At 40.8% G+C, this 25,955-nt stretch overlaps 1 protein-coding gene across 1 annotated transcript in view; it reads right to left on the reverse strand.

The window, feature by feature from the left end:
- The window catches only part of FREM3 (FRAS1 related extracellular matrix 3), a 140,794-nt gene extending 115,612 nt beyond the window's left edge, over positions 1 to 25,182 (reverse strand). The window contains exons 1-2 of the mRNA XM_072621145.1: positions 19,868 to 25,182; positions 17,945 to 18,034 (exon numbers count right to left, since the gene is read on the reverse strand). Of these exons, the coding sequence (XP_072477246.1) occupies positions 17,945 to 18,034; positions 19,868 to 25,082 (5,305 nt within the window). The 5' untranslated portion in view covers positions 25,083 to 25,182. The remainder of the gene's footprint in view (positions 1 to 17,944; positions 18,035 to 19,867) is intronic.
- Between the last annotated feature and the right edge of the window lie 773 nt (positions 25,183 to 25,955).

A 25,955-nucleotide genomic window follows, 5' to 3' on the forward strand; every position in this document is an offset into this window, starting at 1 on the left:
TAGATAGGATCAATGGTATCTCCCTTTTCATAGAAGAGGAAAGTGAAACTGAGAGCTTCAATGGCTTGCCCTCCATCACTCGTTCACTAAGTGACTGGGGTGGGATTTGATCTCAGTTCATCTGACTCTGAATTCAGCACTCTTTTTCCCCTTTGTTACCCATCTGGAATTTGGGGGAAAGCCAGAGTTGTATGTTAGTCATAAGGAAGCGAGACTGCCGAGCAGGCAGACGTGATTTGTGGATAACCTTGCAGTTTCGTTAGAAATATTGGTGTGATAGCTCTTCCTCTGTCTAGGTCTCTTCAAGTGTAGGAGTGCTTTTATTTCCTGAGTTATCTCCACTGGTTGAAGTCATGGACAGACTAAGATATTTTAAAATCACTGACCACTTTCCACATCCCCTTAATGGCAAGAAGGAACTTATATTCTGACCCTGACCAATTTACAGATCAGAAGTCAACCAAGTCATTGAAGATCAAACCCATTCCCAAGTCTTAAAGATGACATAGCCTTTCTTTTGTTTTTTAGAACCAAGAATTGGAGAATTATTGGAATGTTTGTGTCATGAGATAACCTTCCTTTCCTAATTATGTGCTACAATTATTGGCTAACTTAGTAAATAAACATCTACTACGTATCTACATATGTTAGACACTGTGTTAGGTGCTGGTGGGAGCAAAGCATGAAGACAATTGAAAGAGTGTTAAAGGCTCTGGATAGACATTTCCTGGGGCGGCGAGGGGAAATGATCTGCATATTTGGAATCTCTGGACGTGGAAAAGTGAAGGTGTGCAACCAGACTGAGGTTGGTGTGAAAGGTTTAACTATGTCCCAAGAGGATCAGCCTGCCCAGGTTTGCATATTTGGAGAAAGTATCTACATAGAAAATCATTACAGATCTTTGCACCAGTACCATAATTTTTGGTCTCTGTCCATCTTCTCATCCCATTCAATCTAACGTTCATTAAATCTTGACTATGTGCAAAGCACTCAGGTGAGATAAAGGTAGAAACAAAACAGTCTCTGCCTTCAAAGAGCTTATATTAGAATATGTTCTTGAGGTTCACTGCTGGTTCCTAAACGTCCAGAACTTTCATCTACCCTTCTTTGTGAGCCTTTCCTTACAGACATGTGTCTTGTGAATATTTGAGAAATGTTTGTTGATGATGATGATGACATAGGAGAACTTGGATCTGAGATAATTTCCCAGTTATTATTTTAGAGACAATAATAGTGAAGTTGTAATTTCCTAGTTTAATGTGAAATTAAGACTCATCCCTTTCCCCAGTATCTGGCCTTTGCTAGAACATCAGTGTTTTCACTTTGTGTTTTCTTAGCCAAATGAAGACTTAGAGAGTTGTAGACTAATGAAAACAAATTCAGTATCTGGGAGAAGTGACTTTTGGCAACAAATTGTCTATCGTTTGAGGACCCACTTGACTAAGTATAAGAGGGTTGGTTATCTGGTGAATGAATTCTTTGAAAGTAGAGACCTGTGAAAAAGATAAACATTATAAAAAAAACTAAACAAAAAACAAAACCTGACTCTGAATCTTGTATCGATTCCTTCCAATTTCACAGTGACAGCTATAAAATAGGGGAAAAGAAATAGGGGGGGTACAAAGTACCATGCTTTTTAGATTGCCTGCAAACATTAGTTTAACTGTAGGCAATCAAAAAGCAATTTTTGTCTGAGATGCTATACTAGTATAACTGTGTGTTCATGCCCAGCATGCATCCTCACAGGGGAGTCCATCACAGGGGATCACCAAATCTCTTGCTCTAGCTTAATCATCTCAACCTCTCCTCACACCAGGAGGTTTGGGTTCCCAAAGAAGGATCACCATGACACAGCTACAACTCAAACTCCCTCAGGATCCTAAGGATGACACAAGATACACTTGCACGGTAGCTCATGAGCTCCCACCACCATTGTTCTTATTTACAGGAAATTGATCATCATGACACCATTAATTTTTAAACACAAAGCATCTTCTTAACAATAAAGCAAATCAAGAATAATAAATATATTACAGGTAACCCATGGATCTAAGTCACATTTTTCCACTAATGTGCCCAGGTATAGTACTTTACATCTTTCACAAGTTGATTTAATCTTTTTCTTTATATAATATTTTCTACCCTATATATACCCTTTATATAATTATTTTCTATCCTAACCAAATTGCTCAAATGTGAAAGAATAATACCTTATTCTAGGAACAGATTCAGAGTAGGAAGGGACATAATGATTCATCTAGTCCAATATTTTCAAGTATATAATTGCAGAAAGTGAGCCTCATAGAGGGACGATGGCTTGCTCGACATTACATAAGTAATAAATAGAAGAAGCAGAATTTGAACCTATGACCTCTAACTTCGAACCTTCAACTCTTATCCCATGTTATCTGGGGTGGAAGTGAAGCACAACTAGAGGGATAGTTACTCCGTATAAGTGAAAGCAGACAACATAAATAAATCTCAGCTGAATGAGAATATGACTCACAGGTTCTTCTTAGAGATGTGAATGAAGGAGAAATTGAACTTCGTCATGCACCAAAGGCAGCAAGAACTGTAATTTCACAAGACAGTGCTTAGCCCTTCCTTACGGTGCTGAGGGTACAGAAGCAAAAAGGCCACAGTGAAGAGAAGTGTGTCTTATGTGGCAGCCTCTGTTGGAGAGGATGGAGAGCTAGACAGGATCCTCCAAATCATATCAATATATTACTGTGCCACATAATGACCTCAGGCCATATTAACGGACAGGAAGGAAGAAAATAAGCATTTATTAAGTGCCTACTATGTGTCAGGCATTCTGCTAAGCACTTTACAAATATTATCACACTTAATCTTTACAACAATCCTTTGAGGAAGGGGCTAATTATTATTACTTCTATTTTATAGTTAAGGAAACTGAAGCCAACTAAGTGACTGGTTCAGGATCACACAGCCAGAAAGTATCTGAAGTCATATTTAAACTCACGTCTTCCTGACTCCATTATAATACCTAGATGTTGAAAATATAATTAAGTATTAAGAAATTGAAGAGCCCAAAGGCTTTCGGATCACTTAGGAGCCTTATGCTATCTATCATAAATACTTCTTCTAAGAAGACAATCAGAAGGTGCTAGACATGGCAGTCACTGAGCATTATCACTCAAAAGAAGTTTCTATAATCTTAGAAGACAGGAAACAGCAGGTAGGTAGATCCTCAATGGAATATTCATGGAAGGTCATAGGTCAGACTTGATGAGAAGGCAGAGTCTAGTTTGTAAACTACATTGGTAGAAGGAGTGTTCTTGTCAATTGTGTTTTAAGATCCATTAAAATATAGAATCATGTGTCTGAGTGTATGCTTGTGGGTGAGTGTGTGTATATGCATGTGTGTGTGTGTACGTGTGTGTGTGTGTGTGTCTATGTGTTGGGGGTGATGTTAATTTTGCCTGCATAAGTAAGTTTGGCTCTACTGGGAATACATTTTAGGACTGTAAATTTTCTTTTTTTATCCTACATATTAAATCACATTTATTTTTAGAGAAGCAGTTTTGTTTAATGGGAGGAACACTAGATGAAGTTAGAAGCCCTGAGTGCATGTCTTAGCCCTACATCTTACCAGCTATATGATTTTGGGAGGAAAGTTCTTTGTAAAATGCTTTAGAGATGCAGGCTATTTTTTATTAAGTCACCAGCTTCCTGAGTCTGTTTTGTTGGACAACAATACTTGCTAGCTCTGGAGTCAGGAAGACTTTGAGTTCAAATCCAGCCTCAAATACTTACTAACCGTGTGACAGATGGCAAGTTAAACTCTGACAGCCTCAGGTTCCTCATCTGTAAAATGGAGGTGACAATGGCCCCTACCTCCCAGAGTTGTTAGGAGGATCAAATTAGGTAGCATTTGTAAAGAGCTTGGCAAACCTTCAAAAGCGCTATTTGAATGCTAACTACTCAGCATCATCAATGTCATTAATACTATACTTCATGTATTTAAGGTTAGCAAAGTATTTGACATATGGGATTTCTCCTCCCAAGACTCTTGTAAGGTAAAAACTGCAGGTATTACTGTCATTCCCACTTTACATCTGAGGAAACTGAGGTTTAGAGAAGTTATTTGCCCATGGACACATGGCTAGTAAAGGTCGGAGGCAGGATTTAATCCATGTTTCTTCGGACTTCAAGTTCAGAACACTTTCCTCTAGTGGTTGAAAGTGCTTTGTAAAATAGAGGTTCTATAGATATGTGAATTATCATGAACCTGGGTCAAAAAAGAAATGTTTACTACAAAGGATACGTAGAGTAAGTGAGATTCAGGATGCAAGCGTCTCTAAAGTCTTAGCTCAGTTTTATGTTATTACAGTTCAGTGCACTGAGACTATTGGGACATCCTGAACGACCTGACTTTACCTCACATAAATGCAGTAGTCATTCAGCACGTGACTGAATCAGTTACATCAAAGCACAAGAAAAAAGCTTGAAAATATTTATCTCCAGACATCTCTCCTCTTCTTCATCTTTGTCTTGCCAGTTGGCTCATGTTCAATGTTCTTTCATCACAGAAGCCTGGACCATAACTTTTCCAATGGGCAACTCTATTGGCTCTGAAGAGTGAGCATATTTCCAACTGTAATATGGAAAGTGTCTGTTCTGAGGTGTAGCTTAAAGCATTCTTTGATTATTAAACAGTGGATCTTTCCATTTCTTGAAACTCGATGTGAACTAGAGCTGAAGGAGACAATTTACTCAGCCAGTCTGGCGGGGAAATTGGTCTCCTATGTTCAGTGGATGCTAAAATATTCTAAAGCAACTGCTGGTATTTTTGTTGGCTTGTAAACATGACAAGAAGTCATTCTGTTGTGCGGGAGTTTTATTTCCAAAAATAATAAATGATGCAATGCCCTTCTACCCCCTCCACATTTATCTAAGCTGTCCAAGTTCAAAATTAGCCCAGGTTGTTCATGACAAAGTTTTTAGAGACTATACAACAACAAATTCCTAGCGTGTTGATAAAACTCTTCTTTGCATACCTCAAAGGACTTCAGGGATTCTAATTCTATATTCTTTAATGTTTGAATGTCTATATTTCAGATGCAAATTGTTTCCTTATCTGTTAAATGAGGAAATTGGAGTATGTAATACTTTGAAGTCCTGTCTAGTTCTAAATTTGTGATCCTAACAAATGTTCTGATTATATGTGATTAATATATACTATTAGAAGACTAATGTGTTACTTGAATAATTGGGTGATTTTTAGACTTTAATAAGAGGAAATTCCTAATATTTCTTTTTACTCTTTAAGCCTACCTTTACAGACCTCCCCTCCCTTCCCCTTACCTCCCCTCCTTGCCCTCCCATCAGGTTGTGCATCTGACGTTACTGAACAACTGATAAGTTACAGAAATGCTTTCATCTAAATGACAATCATATGACAGCAGGGAATGACTGACTTTAATCCCCTTTCTCCTTCATTGTTGTTTGATGTTCAGTTATTTTTCAGTTGTGTCTGACTCCTTGTGACCCCATTTGGGGTTTTCTTGGCAGAGATACTGGGGTGGCTTGCCATTTCCTTCTCTTTTTACAGATGAGGAAACTGAGGCAAACAGGGTTAAGTGACTTGCCCAGAGTCTCACAGCTAGTAAGTGTCTGAGGCTGGATTTGAATTTGGAAATGAGTCTTCCTGACTCCAGACCTAGTACTCTATCCACTGTGCTACTTGAAGGTAAATACTAGAAGGACATTGGTATGGTTGGATGGAAAGATCCCAGGAGGGGAGTTTGAGAATCTGCATTTAGAATCTTGGATTTCTGTTTGCTTGCTGCTGACCTATATGACTGCACAAATCACTCCTCTCTATGAACTTTAATTTCCTCTACTGTAAAGTGAGTGGTTCAACTAGATGACCCCTAAGGCCACTTCCAGTTCTAAATCTGTGAATTTATGATCCTGGAGTTTTTCTATTCTCCACCTCTATCTGTTGTATTTTAGGAAAAGCTCTTCTCCTATGTGTATGAATCAATTTTTCTTGAAGTGTTTTTGCCTTGGGTGAAAGTTTTCTTAGACTATTGCCTACTTCAGGCTGCTTTCAATTTTTAGATCACATAAACATTTTCATTCAGAATTCATACTGCATTCAGAAATGCATGGACTTTTTCAAATTACATTGATTCAATGACAGGTGCTTGTTCATAGGGAAGATGCCAAACAGAAATGCTTTCATGCAAATGCCAGATAAGAATGCATTCAACGTAGCTGATTTTTCTTTAAGGATCGACATCATGGCACAGCTGAGAGAACCCTGGGTTTGGAGCTGGGGGCTGGGGGAGCCTCGGTCAGTTACTATCTGCATCACCTTAGACAAACCAATTTGTCACTCTGGGCCTCAGTTTCCCCATTTATAAAATGAGGGGATTGGACTAGATGAACTTTAATGTTCTTCTCAGACCTAAATCTGTGCTTCTATGACATTTAATCAAGAATACAAACTCTACAAAGAATTTTGTTTCCACTTTAAAAAAAAATCACTTTCCAAGTCTTCTACATACAACCATATCTATGTTTATACGAAAAACAAACAAACAAACAAATAAATGGCACAAGCATCTGAGCCCTTGTATGATTTTTGCACAGCCCGAGGTGATGGTCTGGGCATTCATTTGGTCGATCTGAATCAGTGCTTTTCATGGCCCAATGGACGTTGTGAACTGAATATTGATCATATAGGGCTCTATTGATTAAATAGGGCAGTGTGGACTCTCAAGCTTCAAAATCTTCAGGAGCTTTTCCCTCAAAGCAAAAACCACAACCCACAAAAATTTTGCAGCTTAAAACTCAAACATAAAAAAGGGACTACTAGGGGTTTAATTCAATTTAACAAACATCTATTAATTTCCTACAAAGTAGAAGTCATGTGTTGAGTGTTAGGGACACCAAGAAAAATGTGAAAACAATCCCTGCCTCGAGAAGCTTACATACTAATTGGGAGGGAAGTGGGACAATGTGCAATTATGCACATACAAGATGTACACGTGCACCATATATTCATATAAGATATATACATACACATATATAGAGAGACAGAAACACAGACAGAGAGACAGAGAGGGAGGAATGGAAGGAGAGAGAGAGAGAGAGAGAGAGAGAGAGAGAGAGGCTAGAAGGTGATCTCAGAGTGAGGGTACTAGTTCTTGGGAGGAGGGTCCAGAAAAAGCCTACTGCATAGAATGGGGGAACTCTCAGTGTTGAAATGCCCTCCAATGATACAGATCTGTAGTTAATCGATTCAGAGATCTGCCTAGGAACATGGAAAGGTTAAGTGACTTAACCCTGCTGTCACATAATTAGAATGCATCAGTGGGAGGATCTGAAGCTCCATTCTTTCTGACTCAGCACTTGCTTTCTGTCCAAGCTGTCTCTCCCAATTTAAACGTCAAATGTCTTGACTTTTTTTTGTCCTCTAGAACCTGGAGGAATGGGCCCAGAAGAACTACTGGCAGATCATTCTCTTCTCCAATTCTCTGTACTGGGAACACTCCTCTATGCTGTGTGCCCTGATCCATCTCTTTTAACCCCATCGATCTGACGCCCACAGGTTCTTCTCATCCCATGGTAAGACAGAATTCAAATCCTGACCTTTTTCTTAAACTTTGTGTGTCTGCCAGGATATTTACAAAGCATCTTGATATTCTGCGAAAGGCACTTGTAATTCCTGAGAGTTAAAGCCTCTATAAAGGAAGTATATGGGAAAACGCAAACCAGTCAGCAAGTATTTGATAATGGTTCATAAAGAGCCTGGCAGTGCCCAAAGTGCCTGCCGGGCATGAGCACAGTGGGCAGACAGTGCACTACACTACACAAAGAAAGAGCACACTCTCGATACCAAGGACTCCAAATTCATCCTCTGATTCTCACTTCCAGTGTGACCTTGGGAAAGTCACGGCCTCCCTGGGTCTCAGCTTTCTCATTTGTAATGAAAATGTAATTTTCATTGTAATGAGTAGATTGGACTAGATCATCTCTGAGGCTCCATCTGGCTCTAAATCTATAATGATTTTTGTTAAAAAACAGAATATGTGATTTTATCAGTATAGGGAATTTCCTAGAGAGAAATTTCCTTAGTCAATGAAGAATCATATCTTTTTTTGCCAAATTAAAAAAAAATACTTGCCGATAGATTGCTTGATCGGCATATATATATATATGTATGTATGTATGTACGTATGTATGTCTGTATGTATGTATGTATGTATACAAACATATATTTTAAAGTGAAATAGAAACAGCCAAACACATCTAGTACAGTCTTTGTAACAAAAATCCCCATTTCACATTTAGGCTACAGCTTGACTCCAACCTGCTGGAAAGTCCAGCCTTACGCCATTCTTCCTTCTATACACACTGAGGTCCGGCCAAACCGACCTTCTAGCTGTTCCTCACACATGGCACTCTCTCTTCTGCGCTTGCAGTGGTCTATCCCGAACGCCTGGAACGTACTCCCTCCTAATCTTTGATCTCAGAATCCCTAGTTTTCTACAAGGTACAACAAATACATTAATCACCTCTTATATGGAGCCTTTCATGAACTTTCCAGCAGCTAGTGCCTTCCTCCCCACAAATGACCTAATATCTATTTTGTATTTATCTATTATGTAGGTGTTGTCTCTTAGCTGGCTGGCTAGGCTAGACAGTAAGCATCTTGAGAGCAGGAACTGTTTTCACATTTGTTTCTGTATTGCCAGTGCTTGCCATAGTGCCAAACACATAACAGATACTTAATAAATGCTTATTGAACGATTGATGATTTCCAATGCCAACCTACAAAATAGCTAAGACAAGCTATCCTTCTCTTATTTCACCCTTTGTTTTGCTGGGATGCTCTCCTGATTTTGGGGACTCTGGCCAGGCCTGTTTGACATGTGAGCACAGAAGCCTTTCAGTTAGTCAATTAAGAAAAAAACTTCTGGGGGCACTCCCTGTAGTTATAGAATGTATTACAAAGGGAATTCTTTATAAGCTTTGCATGACACGCATAGGAAAAGGTATTAACTGATGAAGGGAACTCAGCCATCCGCTTAACACATGAACATGAACTCCCATCACACATAGTCCCAGACTACAGGAATTCTCTGGAGCAACTGATGACCATAACAGTTGGGCTTTCTTTTCAGTGTTTTCTTTCTCCCTCCCTCCTTCCTTCCTCCTTCACTCCCTCCCTCTCTTTCTTTCACTGTTTCTTTGTTTCTCTAAGGATTATTGAGCTATGGAACAAACTTCTTGACTTGAGGGTAATACCTTCTTTATAATAAACCAGAGAAGAGCTCGATTTTCTAAACCATCTGCCTCCCCTACACTTGCTACTCTTGGAATTATAATATGTATAAATATGTTTGAAGATACAACATCTGGAAAATGTTATGCACAATAAAATCCTACTTGTTTTACTATGAATCTAGGCTATAAACTTTAAGTTTAAAGTTATTCATAATCCCATCCCATTTGAGAATCTGCTGGACGAATTGGATATATTTAGTCTAGAGGAGAGAAGACTCAAGGGGTGCCCAAGAGGTGTAACCAAGTTAGGAGCCAGCTAGGCTGAGGGATGTCAGCAGTCAAGAAGACTTGAGTTCAGAACTGGTTCAAAACACTTACCAGCTGTAGGACTCAGCAAGCCATTTAACTTCTGTCTGCCTTAGTTTCCTCAACTGTAAAGTGGGGTTTAATAACCACATCTACCTCCCTGGGTTGCTGTGAGGATAAAAGAAGATACTTGCAAAACATTCTGCAAACCTTAAAGTGTTATATAAATGCCAGCTGTTATTATTGGAAGGGTTATCTTTCGGAGAAGAAGACTTGTTCTGCCTGGCCCCAGAGGGCAGAACTAGGAACATTGGTTAGGAATTACAGAAAAATGAGGCCTGAGGTAAGGAAAAAAGCTTCCTAAAACTTTAAGAAAGGATTCTTAGCCTGGAATTCAGGGGCTTGGTTTTAAAAAGTATTTTGGTTATTATTTAGAATTGATTCACTTTGCAATCTTATGTATTTTCTTTTATTTATTTAAAAAACACTATTCTGAATAGGCAGTCACAGCCTTTATTAGGTTTCCATGGGATCCATGACAAAAAAATTAAGAAGCCTTGACTTAAAGTTATCCCAAAGTGGAACTGGGATGCCCTGGGAAGGAATGGTTTTCTCCTCCTGGAGTCTCTTTAATGGAGAATTCAATTACACAGGGAAATGAATCAGGCCTGAGACCTGGGAAATCCCACTGAAAGTCATTCTTTTTGGTATGAAAGGTCCGCACTAAAATCAAAACTCAAATTTAGGCTTTCCAAGAACAAGCGGGTAAACCTGGATAAGGGCTCTTCTCTTGATAATTAAAGGAACAAAATCACTGGAAACTCAAGGAAGTAATTAAGCCTAAATTACTTGGGCTTCTCTGAATGATCTTATTTTTCCCCCTACATCTCTTCCTATTTCCAAATTCCATTTTTGTATTCTGATGATTAGACACCTTGGCTCCTGGAACCACTTCTGCCCTGTGTGTCTATCCTATTTCTACTCTGAAATGTTCTTTACCCTAAAGTGAAAGTTATTATTTTTCTTTCCCCCATTTTGACCATGGATGACATCTATTGAAGTCCATCTTCTTCTGAACCACATATGGATTTCTTACCATGACATTTTAAATTGATCACTATCTGCCTTGCCCTATACATCTGCTAGGTTCCCCCTCCCCATCATTTATTAATCTCTACCCTCCATTATGATCAGGGTATTTCCTCCTTTTAGCACTGTGTGATTTTCCATGTCTAGCTCTTACAATTTAAATTGACACATGCACCAGGGTCTCTTAACTTTTTCGATTCCATTTCCCAGCAGTAAAAAATTTTTTGAGTATGAACCTTTAATATGTGTATATTTAATAAATTACCAATGTACTATTGAAATTATACAATATTCTATTAAACTAACATGCATGTATATTATAAAATAAAAATACAGGGTTAAAAAGCATGAGATAAAGATGAAGTAAATAAAAATAATTTTATTTATTAATGGTGCAAAATCCTGCTTGTTTTCAGATTGAGAGGAATGTGATTAAACCTGTTTCACTCTTTTAAAGACCTTGGTTTAATACTTTGTGGTTCAGAGATTTGAAGGTCAGTTTCTAAGTTCTGTTTCTTTTGATGTTTTGTTTTCATAACTGCCATCTATAGCCAAAAAAAGGTACCTGACAAAGACAACTTGATTCAAGTGCATCGTTGACTATCCTCATGATAATAATTTTCTAATTCTGTTCAGCAACTATGCAAATATAAGACATTTTGGCCAATAAAGTTTCCTCTTCCCTGAGGTCTAATAGTTATTTTTATAAACTAATGACATTTTTCTATTTTTAACAAATGGATTCAAAACCCACTGAAAGATTTTATTTGCAAGATTTTTAAACAGATGAGAAAATTCTGTTTCAAAGTCTCTAACATGCCCAGATATGAGGTTTTATCGGTGACATATATTATTTTTGGCAACAAAAGCTTAGTTTGTAAAGATCTTACTAATAATGATGGCTTCCTGCTATCATTAGGTATATCTCGGGGCACAACAATACTTACAAGGAGAGGTTTATTGTTAACAACTGTGGACATATATGCAAATTTCAAGTAATCTTCTTGATTATCAAAAACTTTTTGGGGCTAACTTCTTAGATCTGATTAGATTCTCATTGTTTTCAGCTTGTAATATGGCTGATTAAGAACTCAGATAAGAAGTCTACAAGTATACAAGAAGACATGTCTGCCATTTTCCATTTTGTAAGAGGTTTGTTAAAACTCCATAATATAATCTATACACTTCCTTACCTGGACACATGCAATAACAAGTTGCAATATGTTAAAAATGAGTGAGGAAGTCCCTGTCAATCCTCCATGTTCTTTCAGAATATCTTGTGTTTTGTGAATGACACATAACCGTTCTGACATATAGACTGAATGAGGGCCTTAATGCCTATCCACATATTAAATATTAGCAAAACTTAATTTCTTTTTTTAGATTATAAGTAGTCTTAATATTTTCTTCCTGTACCCTGATGAACTTGTGTTTTAGGGAAGAATTCCCCTTATTCTGGTTACTTCCTCAGTAAAGGTCTCTTGAGGAATTTACTTGATGTACCCCCAAGTGACCACACCTATTCTGCACCATCAAAATCGTTTTATCTTCATTTTGTTTTTGTAATTGCAAAAACATATGGTTGGTTGCAATACATTACACACAAGGCATTAACAAAGAGAAGCAGAGAAAAGGATGTCAAGAAATGGACATGTGAGAAAGAAGATGGTTTGGTCCAATGGTGAGACTGAGGTATAGCAGAAGTCTGGCATGTGTGTAGACCTTATTAGTTTGCTAAGATGGTGTCATACACACACTAAGGAGCTGCTTTCAGGACAATCATGAGAATTGGAGCATGTGTGGAGAAGCTCTTTTCTGTTCTAGGTTCAAGGAATGGAATCTTCAGATGGGGCTAGCAGCGTTAGCTGTGGAGATCCAAAAGTTGAGGAATTCAGGCTGGATGTAGTGGCCAGTCCAGCACTGAGACCCTGCATGGTAAAGGTCTGGAAATATAGCCTAGAAAAATCTGTCAGCAAAGGTGTTTTGGGATGTGAACTTGGTGGGACTAAGGCTAGGTAGGAAATGAGTTAAATTGAGAAGGAGATAGTGTAAGGAAGTTTAGATTCTCAAGGTTTTGGGGGAAATGTTTGTTTCACTAATTTAATTAGAAATTAATAAGAGGCCCTCATTCATTCTGCATGTTAGATGTTTGTTCCTTCTACATCTGTGATTATATCCCTTTGTAAAAACCAATTGATGTTTAGTAGTTAAACAGAACTGCAGTACTAGTCACTGGTCCCCTAAACTGTTGGGAAACACAGCCGGTGGGAACTTATACTGATGGCAGAAGAAAGACATCCCGCTCTTCTCAGGGTACCCTGGAATCCTGAAGGGCAACATATCAGACCTGGTCCTGGGGGACTGGGGTCAGAGCATGCGTTTTACAGAGGAATAACCATTGTTTGATGATTACTGTCCTCATGATGTTAAAAGAAAGTCAGAGAGCCTCCTTATCATGTTAAGAGGATTATAGGTGGAGAGGTGCCAAGGGGCAGGCATGGATAAGTGGGCATCTGTATCATTGGCAGGAATATGCATTCTGGTGAGACATCACAGATAACTGGAGTGGTGGACAGCATGCTGGACTTGGAGTCAGAAAAATCCTGAGTTTGGATCCTACCTCAGGGACTAGCTTCCGTGACCCTTGGGAAGTCACAGCCCCTGAGCACATTTTCTCATATGTAAAACACGGTTAGCAATAGCACCTACACCACTGGGTGGTTGTGAAGATCAGATACGATGACATGTAAAGTACTTTGCAAACTTAGCATTACTATATTCGTAAATTCCAGCTGATTATGTGTGGATTTAATTTCTATTACTGTTGGATGGCTGCTCAAGAGTTGGGTCTATAGGACTTACTGAGAAGAAATAGCTGGGATGAGGAGGGAAGCAACAACCAACCAGAAGAGTTAGCTTATTAGTTTGGGCAGTTTTTAAGATGATAATGTCTGAAAAAGCCAAAGCTGCACATTTTCAAATACTCTATAATAGTTCTGATCAGCTGTTCCCAAGTGTTTCATGTATTTTTCCAATTATGCATCTTACCTTTTATTAATATTATATCTATATAATATATATACATATTATATATTATTTTAAAAATATATTAATAAGTGAGACACCATTTCTTATATACCTGCTCCTCTTTAGTAGGGTTCTAGGTATGGTTGGACACCTATGAGTAGTTAGTAATATGTGGACTAAGCTGCCGTGTGTGTGTGTGTGTGTGTGTGTGTGTGTGCTTGTGTGCACCAGTTACTATATGTTTATATAATATATACACATATACGTACATATTTGTGTATATGTGTGCACATACATATACATGCACACACACACACACACCATAACCACTCTAGTATCTTTGCCAAGAAAATTCCATGGACATTATTGGCATACTATGGTCTATGGGATCACAAAGAGTAGTGCACTACTGAATGACTGAACAACTATATATGTGTGTGTGTGTGTGTGTGTATGTGTGTGTATACCAGCCGCCCAGCCTGATAATATCTCTGTTATTAGCATCTCCTTCTATCTGGTCATGATAAGTTTTGGTCAAATAATTTCTGGTTAATCAGCATAAGTTGATGAACAACTCTGTTTACATTCAGTGCTCTAAGGTTTACACTCTACTTCCCTCAGAACAACCTTTGGAAGGTTGTGACCCTCACTTTATATTCAAGGAAGCCATGTTTCATAGAGGTTGATGTGACTTAACCATTATCACAAAGGTTAGAACCTAGATTTGAACCCAGATTCTCTAAACCTCAGTTTCCTCATCTGTAAAATGCAGATTAATAAAACCTGTTTACTTTTACAGGGTTGGTGTAAAAATTAAAGGAGTTAGTTAAATTAATTTAAATGAATTAAAGGAGGTGTATTAAAGAGAAATATTGCTCTGGAAACTAAAGCCCTATATAGCTATAAAGAATTATCGTAGATGGTCACATTTAGCTAGTAAGATGGAGAGAACGTATTTTTTCCTTTTGCAGCGTGAAAGAAATGTCCTCGACTTAAAGTCTACCATTAAGCCAAGTAATTACAAACCAGGGCCAAGGAAATTTCCAACAAGCCTGGGCTGCTTTTTTATTTCTTCACATAGAATGCTCAGTGAGCCTGCATTTTCAAGACCATCGATCCAAAGCACAGTCAAATACACCAGGCTCAAGTTGTTTCTTGTATATCTCAAGAACAAAAAAGAAAAATTCTCAGCTTTCAGGACTTTAATTTTTAAAAAAAGATATTCAATCTTCTCTCTCCAGCACCAAGGAGAGGGCATATTTCCTATTCTAAGTCAATATGCAGCCTTCAGAGATCCTTATGCACAGTTTGGCGACCCTCATTTCTTTTCAAGTTTGATACCAATGAGACTCTTGGGTGCTTGATAAACAGTCATTGAATTAAACTGGGTCACAGGGTGATATATCTAGAACCAGAAGGAAATTCATAGACCATCTGGAGCAATCTTTTCATTTATTGATGAGAAAACAGACTGAGAAGCTCTTAAGTGACTCCCAGATAGTATCAGAAAGGGGATTTGAACTCAGGTCCTCTGCTCCATCATTCATCCCCTAAAGCAGTGCTAACTTTGTAGCAGAGACTGGAGCAAACCGAGGGAAATGTCTTTACAACAAGTGTCTCTGATAAAGGCTTCATTTCTTGAATATATAGAGAACTAAGTCAAATTTATAAGAATATAAGTCATTCTCTAAATGACGAATGGTTAAAGGATATGAAAAGGCAATTTTCAGAGGAAGTCAAAACTATTTATAGCCATATGAAAAAAAATCTTTATTGATTAGAGAAATGGAAATTAAAACAATTCTGAGGTACCACCTCATACCTATCAGACTGGCTAATTTGACAGAAAGGGAAAGTGATAAATATAGGAGGGTATGTGGAAATATTGGGACACATTCTCTTCACATGGTACCTCCCCTTTAAGAATTCAATTTGATTGAACTAGAGTACCTTTTAGATGCAAAGGAATACTCAAGGTGCCAGGTGCTGTGCTAAGAACTATTATCTCATTTGATCTTCACTGCAACCCTGTGAAGTAGGCATTATTAGCCCCTTTTTACAGTTGAATAAATGGAGGCAAATGGAGATTCAGGGACTTGTTCAGGGTTATGTAGCTAGAAAGTATCTGAGGCCATATTCGAACCCAGGTCTTCCTGACTCTAGGACTGGGCTGCCTACTTGTCTCCAGCAGCAAAAGCAACAAGATTTGGCAACAGACTGAATGCGTGTGTGTGTGAATGCGTGTGTGTGTGTGTGTGTGTGTGTGTGTGTGTAGTGGGAAGTGGGGGGGAAAACTGATGGAGAAGAAAGAGTTAAGGATGATTCTGAAGTTGTTAACCCATGTATAAGAGGAAAGATAATAGTGCCCTTGGTAGAAAAAAGGAGAATTTGGGGGAGCAGCAATTTTTGGGAAAAATTATGAGAAATTTTTGCAAGGGTGAAAATGATAAATTCTGTTTTGGACATGTTGAATTTTAGAGCCCAGTGGACATCTAAATGGATCTGTCTAGTTGGGCAGTTGGCAATGTGGCCTGGGAGTTAAGGAGCTGGGCATATAGATTTGAGAGCTATTTGTACAAAAATGATGACAGAAGTCATAGTGACTAGTGATAGTCTTAAGAAACAGTGGAAAGTAGAAGAGCTGTCAGAGGAGGCAGGAGGAAAAGTCAGAGAAATAGGATGAAAAACATGAGGAAGAAGAGCAGATCGACAGGTTTCAGTTCACAGTGCCCTTGTTCCCTTCAAATTGTACGTGTTTTGTATATATTTATACGTGATGTCTCTCCCAACAGAATGTACGCTCTCTGGGGAGGAGGGGAGGGACTACCTCATTTTTGTCTCTGCATCTCCAGTACTGAGCACAGAGCCTGGCATAAGGGAGATGTGTAGTAAATACTTGTTGAGTAATTGAACTATCTACAAGTTGGTAGAGTCCAAGGAGAATGAGGATAGGAAAGGAGCCATCAATTTTACCAGTTAGGAAGTCATTAATGATATCCAAGAGAGCTGTTTCAGTGGGCAGGGATGAAGGATAGATTATAAGGGGTTTGAGGAGTTATGAGGTCATTAGGAAATTTGTTAGTGAAAGTGAAGAGAATGAATGAATGAAACATATAAGTGATATTATATACCTTTACAATGGATGGGGAAGGAGTGGGAAGGAGAGAATTTGGACCTCAAAATTTTAAAAATTGCTAAAAGTAAGTAACAAAATTTTAAAAATAAAGAAGAGAGGGTAATGGCATAAAAGAGCATCAAGTTCAAAGGAAAAGGGGATGCTTGTTAGAGATGGGAAATAATGTAGTAGAAGAGGGATTGTCAATGCATGATGGAAGGGGTGACTCATGGAGTAAGGCCATAGTAGGGATAGAAGACAACATCAGCTCTTTGAAGACAGCTCTGTTTTGTTATTACATTTGAGTCTCTAGCCCATAGCACATTCCTTGGCACTTAGTTGGTGCTTAATAAATGCCTACTAATTGATAGAGGGGAGTAGTCAGGAAAATTCTAGGGTGCAGACATTTATCAAATGTTTGTTGAGCTGGAATGAGTAACTTGAGCAAAAAGTTTATAGAAAGATGCCATTGAAATGTCATAAAGAAAGTGGACAATCAACATCTATATGATTTTCTTAAGAGTCCCATGCAATGATGGTTGTCATTGTTTCAACAAGGAGTTTTCACTTAGTAAGTTAGCTTGTATCATGATGCTGCATCTAGAATTTAGAAGAGCTTGGATGAGAAGGTCCCAGAGTGACTCATCTATGACATAGATGAACAATGTCCCCTTGGCTGGGTCTCCCTCCCCAACCTCTTTGATACATTTTTATATTGACTGGAAAGATAATAGCGTATAGATTTCAAGATTCATTTCAATTCAGTTCTTGATCTCATGATAAGGACTACCGACTATAATATCAAGACCCAAGGGTGGTTTTCTTGATCTACTTCAAATGGATAGAAATTTCCAACTAATTTCTCTAAAGGTTCATTTGCCTATAGACCTTAGGCAAGATGAAAAGTGAGTAAAATACTCCCTGTGAAATCTTTAAGCACTTGTTCCCCTTCCCAATAAACTGACCAACCATTATCATCAATGATTACAACACATTAATTATGTATAGACCTCCAAAGAATGCCAATAAAGTTAGGTATTAGTGTGGTGATGTAATTGAAAGTGATTACCGTAGAAAACGTTTTACAAATTCACATGGTGTTTTTGTTTATCAGCGGCATTTTCGTAAAGGTTGATAATGACTTACCAGTGTCTTCAACAGAGAAGTAGAAAGTATCACTGGTTGCACTGCTGCCCTCTTTCAAGATGTAGCAGATCTTCGACTCATCAATATCACCTGGAAAAATCCAGTATCTCATGGTCATTTTTGTCCAGTGAGATGCTGGGCTAATATAAACTCTGAAATACTCTAATGTAACAACTATTTCATAAAATTCATAATAATTTCTAAACCTAAGGAATAATTATACACTTTAAATTTTCTTAAGTATTCCAACATAACTCAATTCAAACATTACTGCACAGTGCATGCAAATGGCACACTACATGCAATGCATTAAACATCTAGCAAGTAACTGTAAATTCCACTAATGTTTCGGTACTCCATAGAGGGCTAGATCGCTTTGGTTTCTATTCTTTTTGACAAAGTTTAACACAAGTCTCTCAAGGTCAAATTAAAGTAACAATGCTTGTTGAAAGAAGGAAGAAGAAAAAGGGAATGAAAAAAGAGAAAAAGAAGAAAGAGAGGAAAGAAAGGAGAAAGAGAGAAATAGAGAAGAGAGAGAAGTAAAATAAATCATGTTTTTCTGAATGCTTATTTTATTAGAATTTTGAGAATTTGTCATCTAGGTCTGGAATTCTGCTTTTTTATATGTTGCTTCTTGAGCATTTTAAAAAGAGTGACTTGATCAAAGGAGTTATACTGCTTACTGCTTTATGTATTTATTTATACTCACAAGCATTTGACGAAGAAAATCATGAATACGCACGTAGGTGTTTTCATTTAGTGGAGTTATAGCAAAATGCATCTGAACATGTTTGGGAAAAGAGTCATGAAGTGTTACTATTTCCCCTTTTATTAAGTCAACCCTTTTGTAATTCAGCTTTACCTATTTACCTGCCTGCCCCAACCACGATATATATACACGCCTGTACATGCATACCTGAATACACACACAACAACTCAGATACAGCGTTACAAATAAAACAGAAAAATAAAGCATATTCTTGAGAGGAATGAACAATGGAAAAGAATGTTACATATGGGTCTTTTCCCTTATGTCTGGGTCACTATCCACATGAGATACAGATGCAACACACACAGTATGTATGTTCTTAGTTCATTCTGTGCGCATTTTGTAGAAAATACATTTAGACCAAGAATTCAATAGATTCAAAAAATCCACAGCATTTATATAGGTGAGAAAACACTATTTCTACAGGCACTTGGCTGAGTTACTAACAGACCAGCTAACTGGCATGCCATTTTTAAAAAAAGGAAAACAATAAAGGTAGTCGGATTTGCCATAACATTAAATTATAATGGTCTAAACACTGCTATTTTTCAGTGTGAACAGAGCACTGTTATTCCTTTAGAATGTTCATACTGAAAAGGATTTCTTGTGGGCGGGTTGTATAGCAAAGAATTATACATGGTGCCTTTCATCGGCAAAGCATGGGTAAGAAGCTCCCAATTTGGGGATCTACCCATTATACCTGGCAATTACTAACAACTTGCACTTAACTCTGTTATTACATTATGGTAGATATATTGTTTTCCTCCCTGCTTGAGCATTTGTGTATTCTTATTAAATGGTTATTTTGTTGAAATAGGATTGTTGCATTTAATAATAGCCAAAGGAATTTTACATTACAACATATGAAAGAATGTGAGATTTGGACAGAGTCAGAGCACCTGAATTCAAATCCTGACTCTACTACTTATTGTCTGTGTGATCTTGGGCAAGTTATTTAACCTATCTGGGCCTCAGTTTCCTCACCTGTAAAATGAGATAATTGAGTTAGATAATCCCGAGTTTCTTTTAGTTTTAAAACTATGATCCTGTGATTCTACAATCCTCTCTTAGGGCAACTTTCCTTGAAGCCAAGGAATCTAAGCAACTGAAGAGGAGTAATTAAGGGTGTGTAGTTGAGGTCAATCTGTACTAACCTTGAGTAAACATCTTGATGCTGCCGTTTCCAAGGCCAAGGTGAATGAGGCTGCCATGTTCTGGTCCTCTGGTGACTGTATACTTTAGAAGTTTATATGGACTGTCCTGATCCTTTGCTTTAAGAGATTTGCTAGTGATCAGGAAACCCAAGTGACCAGTCTGAAGAATCCTCAAAACTGGGGCACCCTTGTTGACCACAATCTGGGGTACTCCATCATCCAAGTTGTTGATCTGGATCTTCATCACCTGGGGCTTGTGTGTTGTCAAGACAGTGTTTGGAAAGATGTAGAAATCTGCATGTGTGCCATCTGTCACAATGAAAGAGAAACTGTCCTCAGTGGTCTCTGTGCCATCATGCCAGTAGCTGATCAAATTCTCATTCAGGTCTTGTTTGGTGAAGCTGGTAATGGGCTGGCTACCATTATACAGAATTTGTCCATGAGTGGGGATGTGGGTTATTGTGAAGCATAAATGGTCATCTGGGCTGTCCTGGTCCTCAGCTGACAGTTCAAATGGAGTAATCAGCTTTCTCTCCCCTTCCTGTACTAATAAGTGGTGAATAGTCAAGACAGGCTTCTTGTTATTCACATCGATGATAGAGACACAGAAGGTCTGTAATATAGTATTGTGACCATCAGTCACCTCAAACTCAAAGCTGTCCATCTTCACCTCATCTTCTGCAGTGTGGACATAGGAGATTTTGTTGCCAGCCAGTTGAAGTTGGGTAAAAGAATCAACAGACTTCCCAGGAAAGTCAGAACTTTCCAGGTGCCCTCGACTTGGAGCATGTGTGATGCTGAAGGATAACTGTTCATCAGGACTATTGATGTCATTAGTACTAAGAAGATCAGTGGTGAGTGTCACTCTGTCACCTTCTTTTAGGATCACCCCTTTGTTGATTACTTCAGGAAAGGGCTTGTCTGTGCCACTGATAGTGATATAGAAATATCTACCCATTAAGGGGTTAATTCCATCAGTCACATCAAATTTGATTAGATCCTGGACCCCTTCTAGGCCTTTGTGGCTATAACAGATTAAACCCTGGTCAATTTCAGACTGTGTGAAGTTCATACCCAGAGTAAGGTTGCTCCACACCTTCCCTCCAGGCTCAAAGAGCTTCTGTAGAAGTCCTTGTTCAGGCCCTGATTGAAGAATGTAAGCCAGGTCCTTGTCATTTGAGTCAAGGTCTGTGGCCTTGAGGACCTGGTTGGTAATGACTTTGGAATGTCCAATGTCCACTTCCAGTCCATTGTTGATGGTCAGCCGTGGGGTCTCATCATCAAGCAAGATCACTGTGATTGGTATTTTCCTATGAATCATGTGCTCCCCGTCAGTCACCCAAACCTCAAAGCTGTCTTCTTTGGTCTCTGAGTCATCATGTTCATATACAATGGTGGAGGCCTCTTGAATCTCTTCCAGGGTGAAGTTGTGGATAGGTTGGCTTCCAGTGGCCAACTGCTGCACGATTCGTCCATTCTGGGGGAGTACTGTGATCTGAAATTGTAGCTCATCTGGTGGCAGGTCGGCATCAACACTATTGAGTAGAGGAGTGTCTATAACTAGACTCATCCCTTCCAGTACCACAAATTCACGGGTGAAAAGTTCTGGCTGCTCATCATTGGTGGGCAGGATGATGATGGGGAAAATATAGTTGGGAGAGAAGTTCACACCATCAGAGCAATAAAAAGTGACTCGATCCTCCCGTGGTTCTACCCTTTTGTGGATGCTTTGGACATAATTGATGTGCCCCAGGCATACATCCTTGATGGTAAAAGCACTGATAGGGTTGCCAACCTGGGACTTCTCTGAGCCAGGGACTGGAGAGATATTTTCCAGGTAGCCAAATGAGGGCTGACCAATGATAGTACACAAAATGTCATCATGGGGGGTGTCCACATCCTTAGCATCTAAATGTCTCAGGGTCAAGGTGCCCTTCCCACCCTCAGGGACACTGAATAGTTCCCCCATGTTCATTCCTGGAGGCATACTATCGACAGGTAACACAGTCACCTGTACTTGTACACCTTCCACTATTTTGCCCTCTACCACCCAGACATCAGAGTGGTCAGCTATTGTAAGGTTGAAAGCATCATGCTGCATCTGCATGCCAATCTCACCCCCAGTATGGGCATAGGCTACTGCCCCATTGATGAGATCACTGTGGGTGAACGTCTCTGAGGGCAACCCATTCACCAGGATAATGCCCAGCTTTGGGGATTTTTCTACCATGAAGGTCAACATCAAGTCATCTGTGTCCTTGTCTGTGCCCTGGATGATGCCTGTGGTCATATCTGCGGCCCCATTCTCTAGGACGTCAATGGAGGCTCCCACCCAGTCACGTCCAGGGATGGTGATCTCATCATTGATAGTCTTTATAGTAATTTGGACAGTAATGGGCACATGGTGGACCGTATCACTCACAATCAACCTGAAGGTGTCATTGGTGGTCTCACTACCACCATGTTGATAGGAGACATGTCCATCAACAATATCATCCCTCGTAAAGTAAGTACCTGAGGCCATGACTTTTTCTAAGTAAAGGAGAAGACCATGTTGGGGACCCTGTGCTAAAGTGAATACAATCTTGCCAGCATCTGTGTCTGGGTCTGTAACATCTAGTTCCCTACTGGTCAGAATAAAGCCCTTCCCTTCTTGTACAGTGAAGCCACTGTTGGTGACCTCTGGGGGTTGGTTGTCCACAGGCTGCAGGAACAAACTGAAGGTACCTGGCACTGAGTTACCTGCAGCATCCTCCACACGGTATGTGAACTGGACAACTCTTGGAGCAATGCCTATTTCTTGCTGAGGAGGCCGGTAGGCTACCTTGTGGTGATTCACCTGGGCTTGGGTGAACTGTGTGACAGGTGTTGTTGGGTCATCGGTAAGCACAATTTCCCCAGCTGGGACAGGGTGGTTATCATCTATGTCTGTAGGGGGTGTCAGGAGCATATATTGCAAGTGCCAGTCATCAGAATCCACATCAGTATAGCAGAGAAATTTCTTTTGGAAAGGAGTAAGCTGATATTCTTTCACAGTCATCTCTAAGCTCACTCCTGGATGCAGCTCTGGGCTCAGAACATCCACTGGCTGCACCTTGATGGTGAAGAAGTGCTGACCTGATTGGTTGGGTGGGTCATGGTCATCCTGCACATGGAAGACCAGCTGATCTATCACGGGTCTAGGGTGATGGGGTCCAAGATGGCGGTAAAAGAGCCTCCCTTCCACGATGTCTTGCTGCAGCCATTCAGTCACCACCTTTTCATAGAGTCCCTCTTTTTCCACATAAGCCCAGCCTCCACCTCTTTCATCCATCAGGGGTAGTGTTGGTTCTCTTTGGCGCAATAGGACCTCTCCTAGGTGCTGCATTGTGAGGGAGGAACTGGGGGTCAGGCCCCACCCTCTGTCTCCCTCCTTGCCTTCCAGGGATGGCCTTTTTAGTACAAAGCGAATGTTTGAGTCTTCAGAGTCAATGTCTGTGGCACTGAGTACAAAGCGGGAAATCTGAACCACTTGGCCCTCAGCCAAGGAGAGCCCAGTATTGATATTGACAATTGGGGGCTCATCATCATCAGGAACAATAGTGATGGAAAAGAGGAACTCTACCTCATGGAGCCCATCACCCAAGCGGAAAATGATGTTGTCACTGTAGGTGTCACTGCCGTCATGCTGGTAAATCACACGCTCTGCAGTCAGGTCTGCTGATGTGAAATATGTGTGCTCTGTAGGTGCTCCAAGAACCACCAGCTGCCCATGCCTCAAACCCTTTACTATGGTCACCCTTACCTCTTCCAGGTTGTCTTCATCACTGATCTCCAAGCTCTGGGCACTGGACACAGGCTGAGACTGACCTTCAAACAGTAACAGTCCCTTGTTCCGGGAAGCCACAGGGGCCAATGTATTCATGGGTTTCACTACAACCACGAAGACAAATGGGTCGGAGGCAGCACCATCTGTATCCATTACTATCATCTCCAGTTGGAATAGGCGCTCCTGGCTGGAGTCATCTGTAGGGGGCTGGTAGGCAATCTTCAGCTCTCTCAGGTCCCACTGAGTAAATGAGGTGACTGGTTGGCCTAAGGAGTCATCAGTATTGATCAAATAACCTTGCTGTCTATGGGCCTCAGGAAGGGCAGTGGTGGAGCTGAGGATATTAAAGACCAAGTCATCTGAATTGGATTCCAAGTCCTCAGCTGCCAGGGACTCCAGAGTCAGAGCAGTCAGTACAAACTGGTCCACCTCCATCATCATCATGGATCCGAAGCTAGGCCTGGGTGCAGTGTTCTTTGTTCCTTCTTGAATTCTCACCAGCATCTGGAAGTACTCCTGGGCCAGGATCCTGGGTAGTCTAACGTCTCCCTCCTTTTCTGGACCTAAGATCTCCACCAGGAAGGGCACGTAGTCCTGATTGGGTGACCGGGTGCTGGCTGTGTGTTGGTAGAGCACCCCTGCCATCAGGAAAGTCTGACAGTCCATTTCCCTCCCTGGGGGCAGCGGGTCACCTGTGGGGCCTACTAATCTTCCATACTTGGGCAAGGGTCCACTTTCCCGGGGAAGTGGGGTGAGGAGGCATGTCATAGAAACCCTGTTTGGAGAGGAATCAGTGAGAGGGGCGGTGGAAAAGTTCAGTACCCTGGGGTCAATAGCGTTGCTGAAACCCTGCAGCTTTTCCACGGTCAAGGGCAGGTTGTGAGTGACCACTTCGAATTGCGTTAAGACCACTTCCACCCGCATCGTGAAGGGCAGCACGAGGGTCCGGCTCGGGGAATCGTAGCGCAGTTGCAGTTGGAGCCGCTGGTGTGCGGGGCTGCGGGCGCCAAAGTGAGTGTAGCGAACTTGCTCCGGGCCGAAGGCGCATGGGAAGCTGGCTGGAGAGAGAGCGCCCGGCGGCGGGGAGCCTGCAGCCACTCTGTCTCTGCCCTTGCCCAGTACCGTGACCTTACAACGATCGCCGGGTTGCACACGGATCACCAGGTCCCGGGTCGGGTCCAGCCAAATGGAGCGGCCCAGGGGTACATGGAGACCCGGCGGGGCGGCCAGGATGCCTGCACCCTCCGAGCTGTGGCTGCGGCTGCGGGTGGCGAGTATCAGTCCAGACACAGAGAGCGCAGGGTCTGGTGTTTGTGCCCATAGCCCGGGACAACACAACACGAGCACAGCGAGCACCGTTAGCAGCTGGTGAGGAATGCCCAGGGGGCGATGCCAGGCACCGCTCATATCTCTCGGCGGCTGGGATCCGTAGCTGCTCAGATGGGCAGGTTGGCAGCTGAGGCTCTGGCTCTTCAGGCACAACTAGTGCTAGCGCGAGTGGCTGAGCCTCAACGGCTGCAGGTAGCACAGGAGAAAAGAAGAGGAGGGGTCCTAGATTAGTCCCCGGCCCCGCCCCCCTACCTCCTCCTTACTCCCAGCCACAGTGGCGCGCAGACGCCCCACTGCTGGCTGGACCGGAGTCAGGAGACCAAGATTGGAATATGGAGGGAGATCTCCCATTTCTACCTCCTCCCTCTCGCCATCCACTCCTGTCAACAGCTGCCTCCCTGAAAGGAGGACGAGCTCCTAGATCCACCTCCTTTCCAAAACGCTACACTTGGGAGCACCAAAGCTTACGAGGTGGAGGAATAACTCACCTTTCACTCAAGGACCCTAAGCAGACTTTCGGGTAGAGCCCCGGCCTTGCAAACCCCTGAGCATTTTCTGATGTTCAGTCTCGGAGAAACCGAGACAGATTTCTAGCACCCAGGGCAGCGATCTCCGGTTATGTCTGCCGATTTTCGGAGTCTCAGGATCTTGGAATACTTCTGTCAGTCTCATTATCTTCTGTAGGTTTGTTTGTTTTAATCGTTTATGGTTTCTATAAACGGGAAGCAAAGGTTATCGGCTGTTTGTATTTTTACTCAAAAACTTGTGAACTTTCAGTTGATAAAAATGGGGTTTATATACATCTGAACGGGGAGGGAGGTTATCAGGGGCAGAGCAGAAGTCAAGAAGTAAAGAAAATGTGACTCCCAGAGATATATTTCTATATGGTGAATGCTGTGGATCAAAGGAACAACTTGTGTGAGAAGGTTCTTCCTAGTACTTAAATCATTT

This window comes from Notamacropus eugenii, chromosome 6 (genome assembly GCF_028372415.1).
Source record: "Notamacropus eugenii isolate mMacEug1 chromosome 6, mMacEug1.pri_v2, whole genome shotgun sequence".
Taxonomy (NCBI): Eukaryota; Metazoa; Chordata; class Mammalia; order Diprotodontia; family Macropodidae; genus Notamacropus; species Notamacropus eugenii.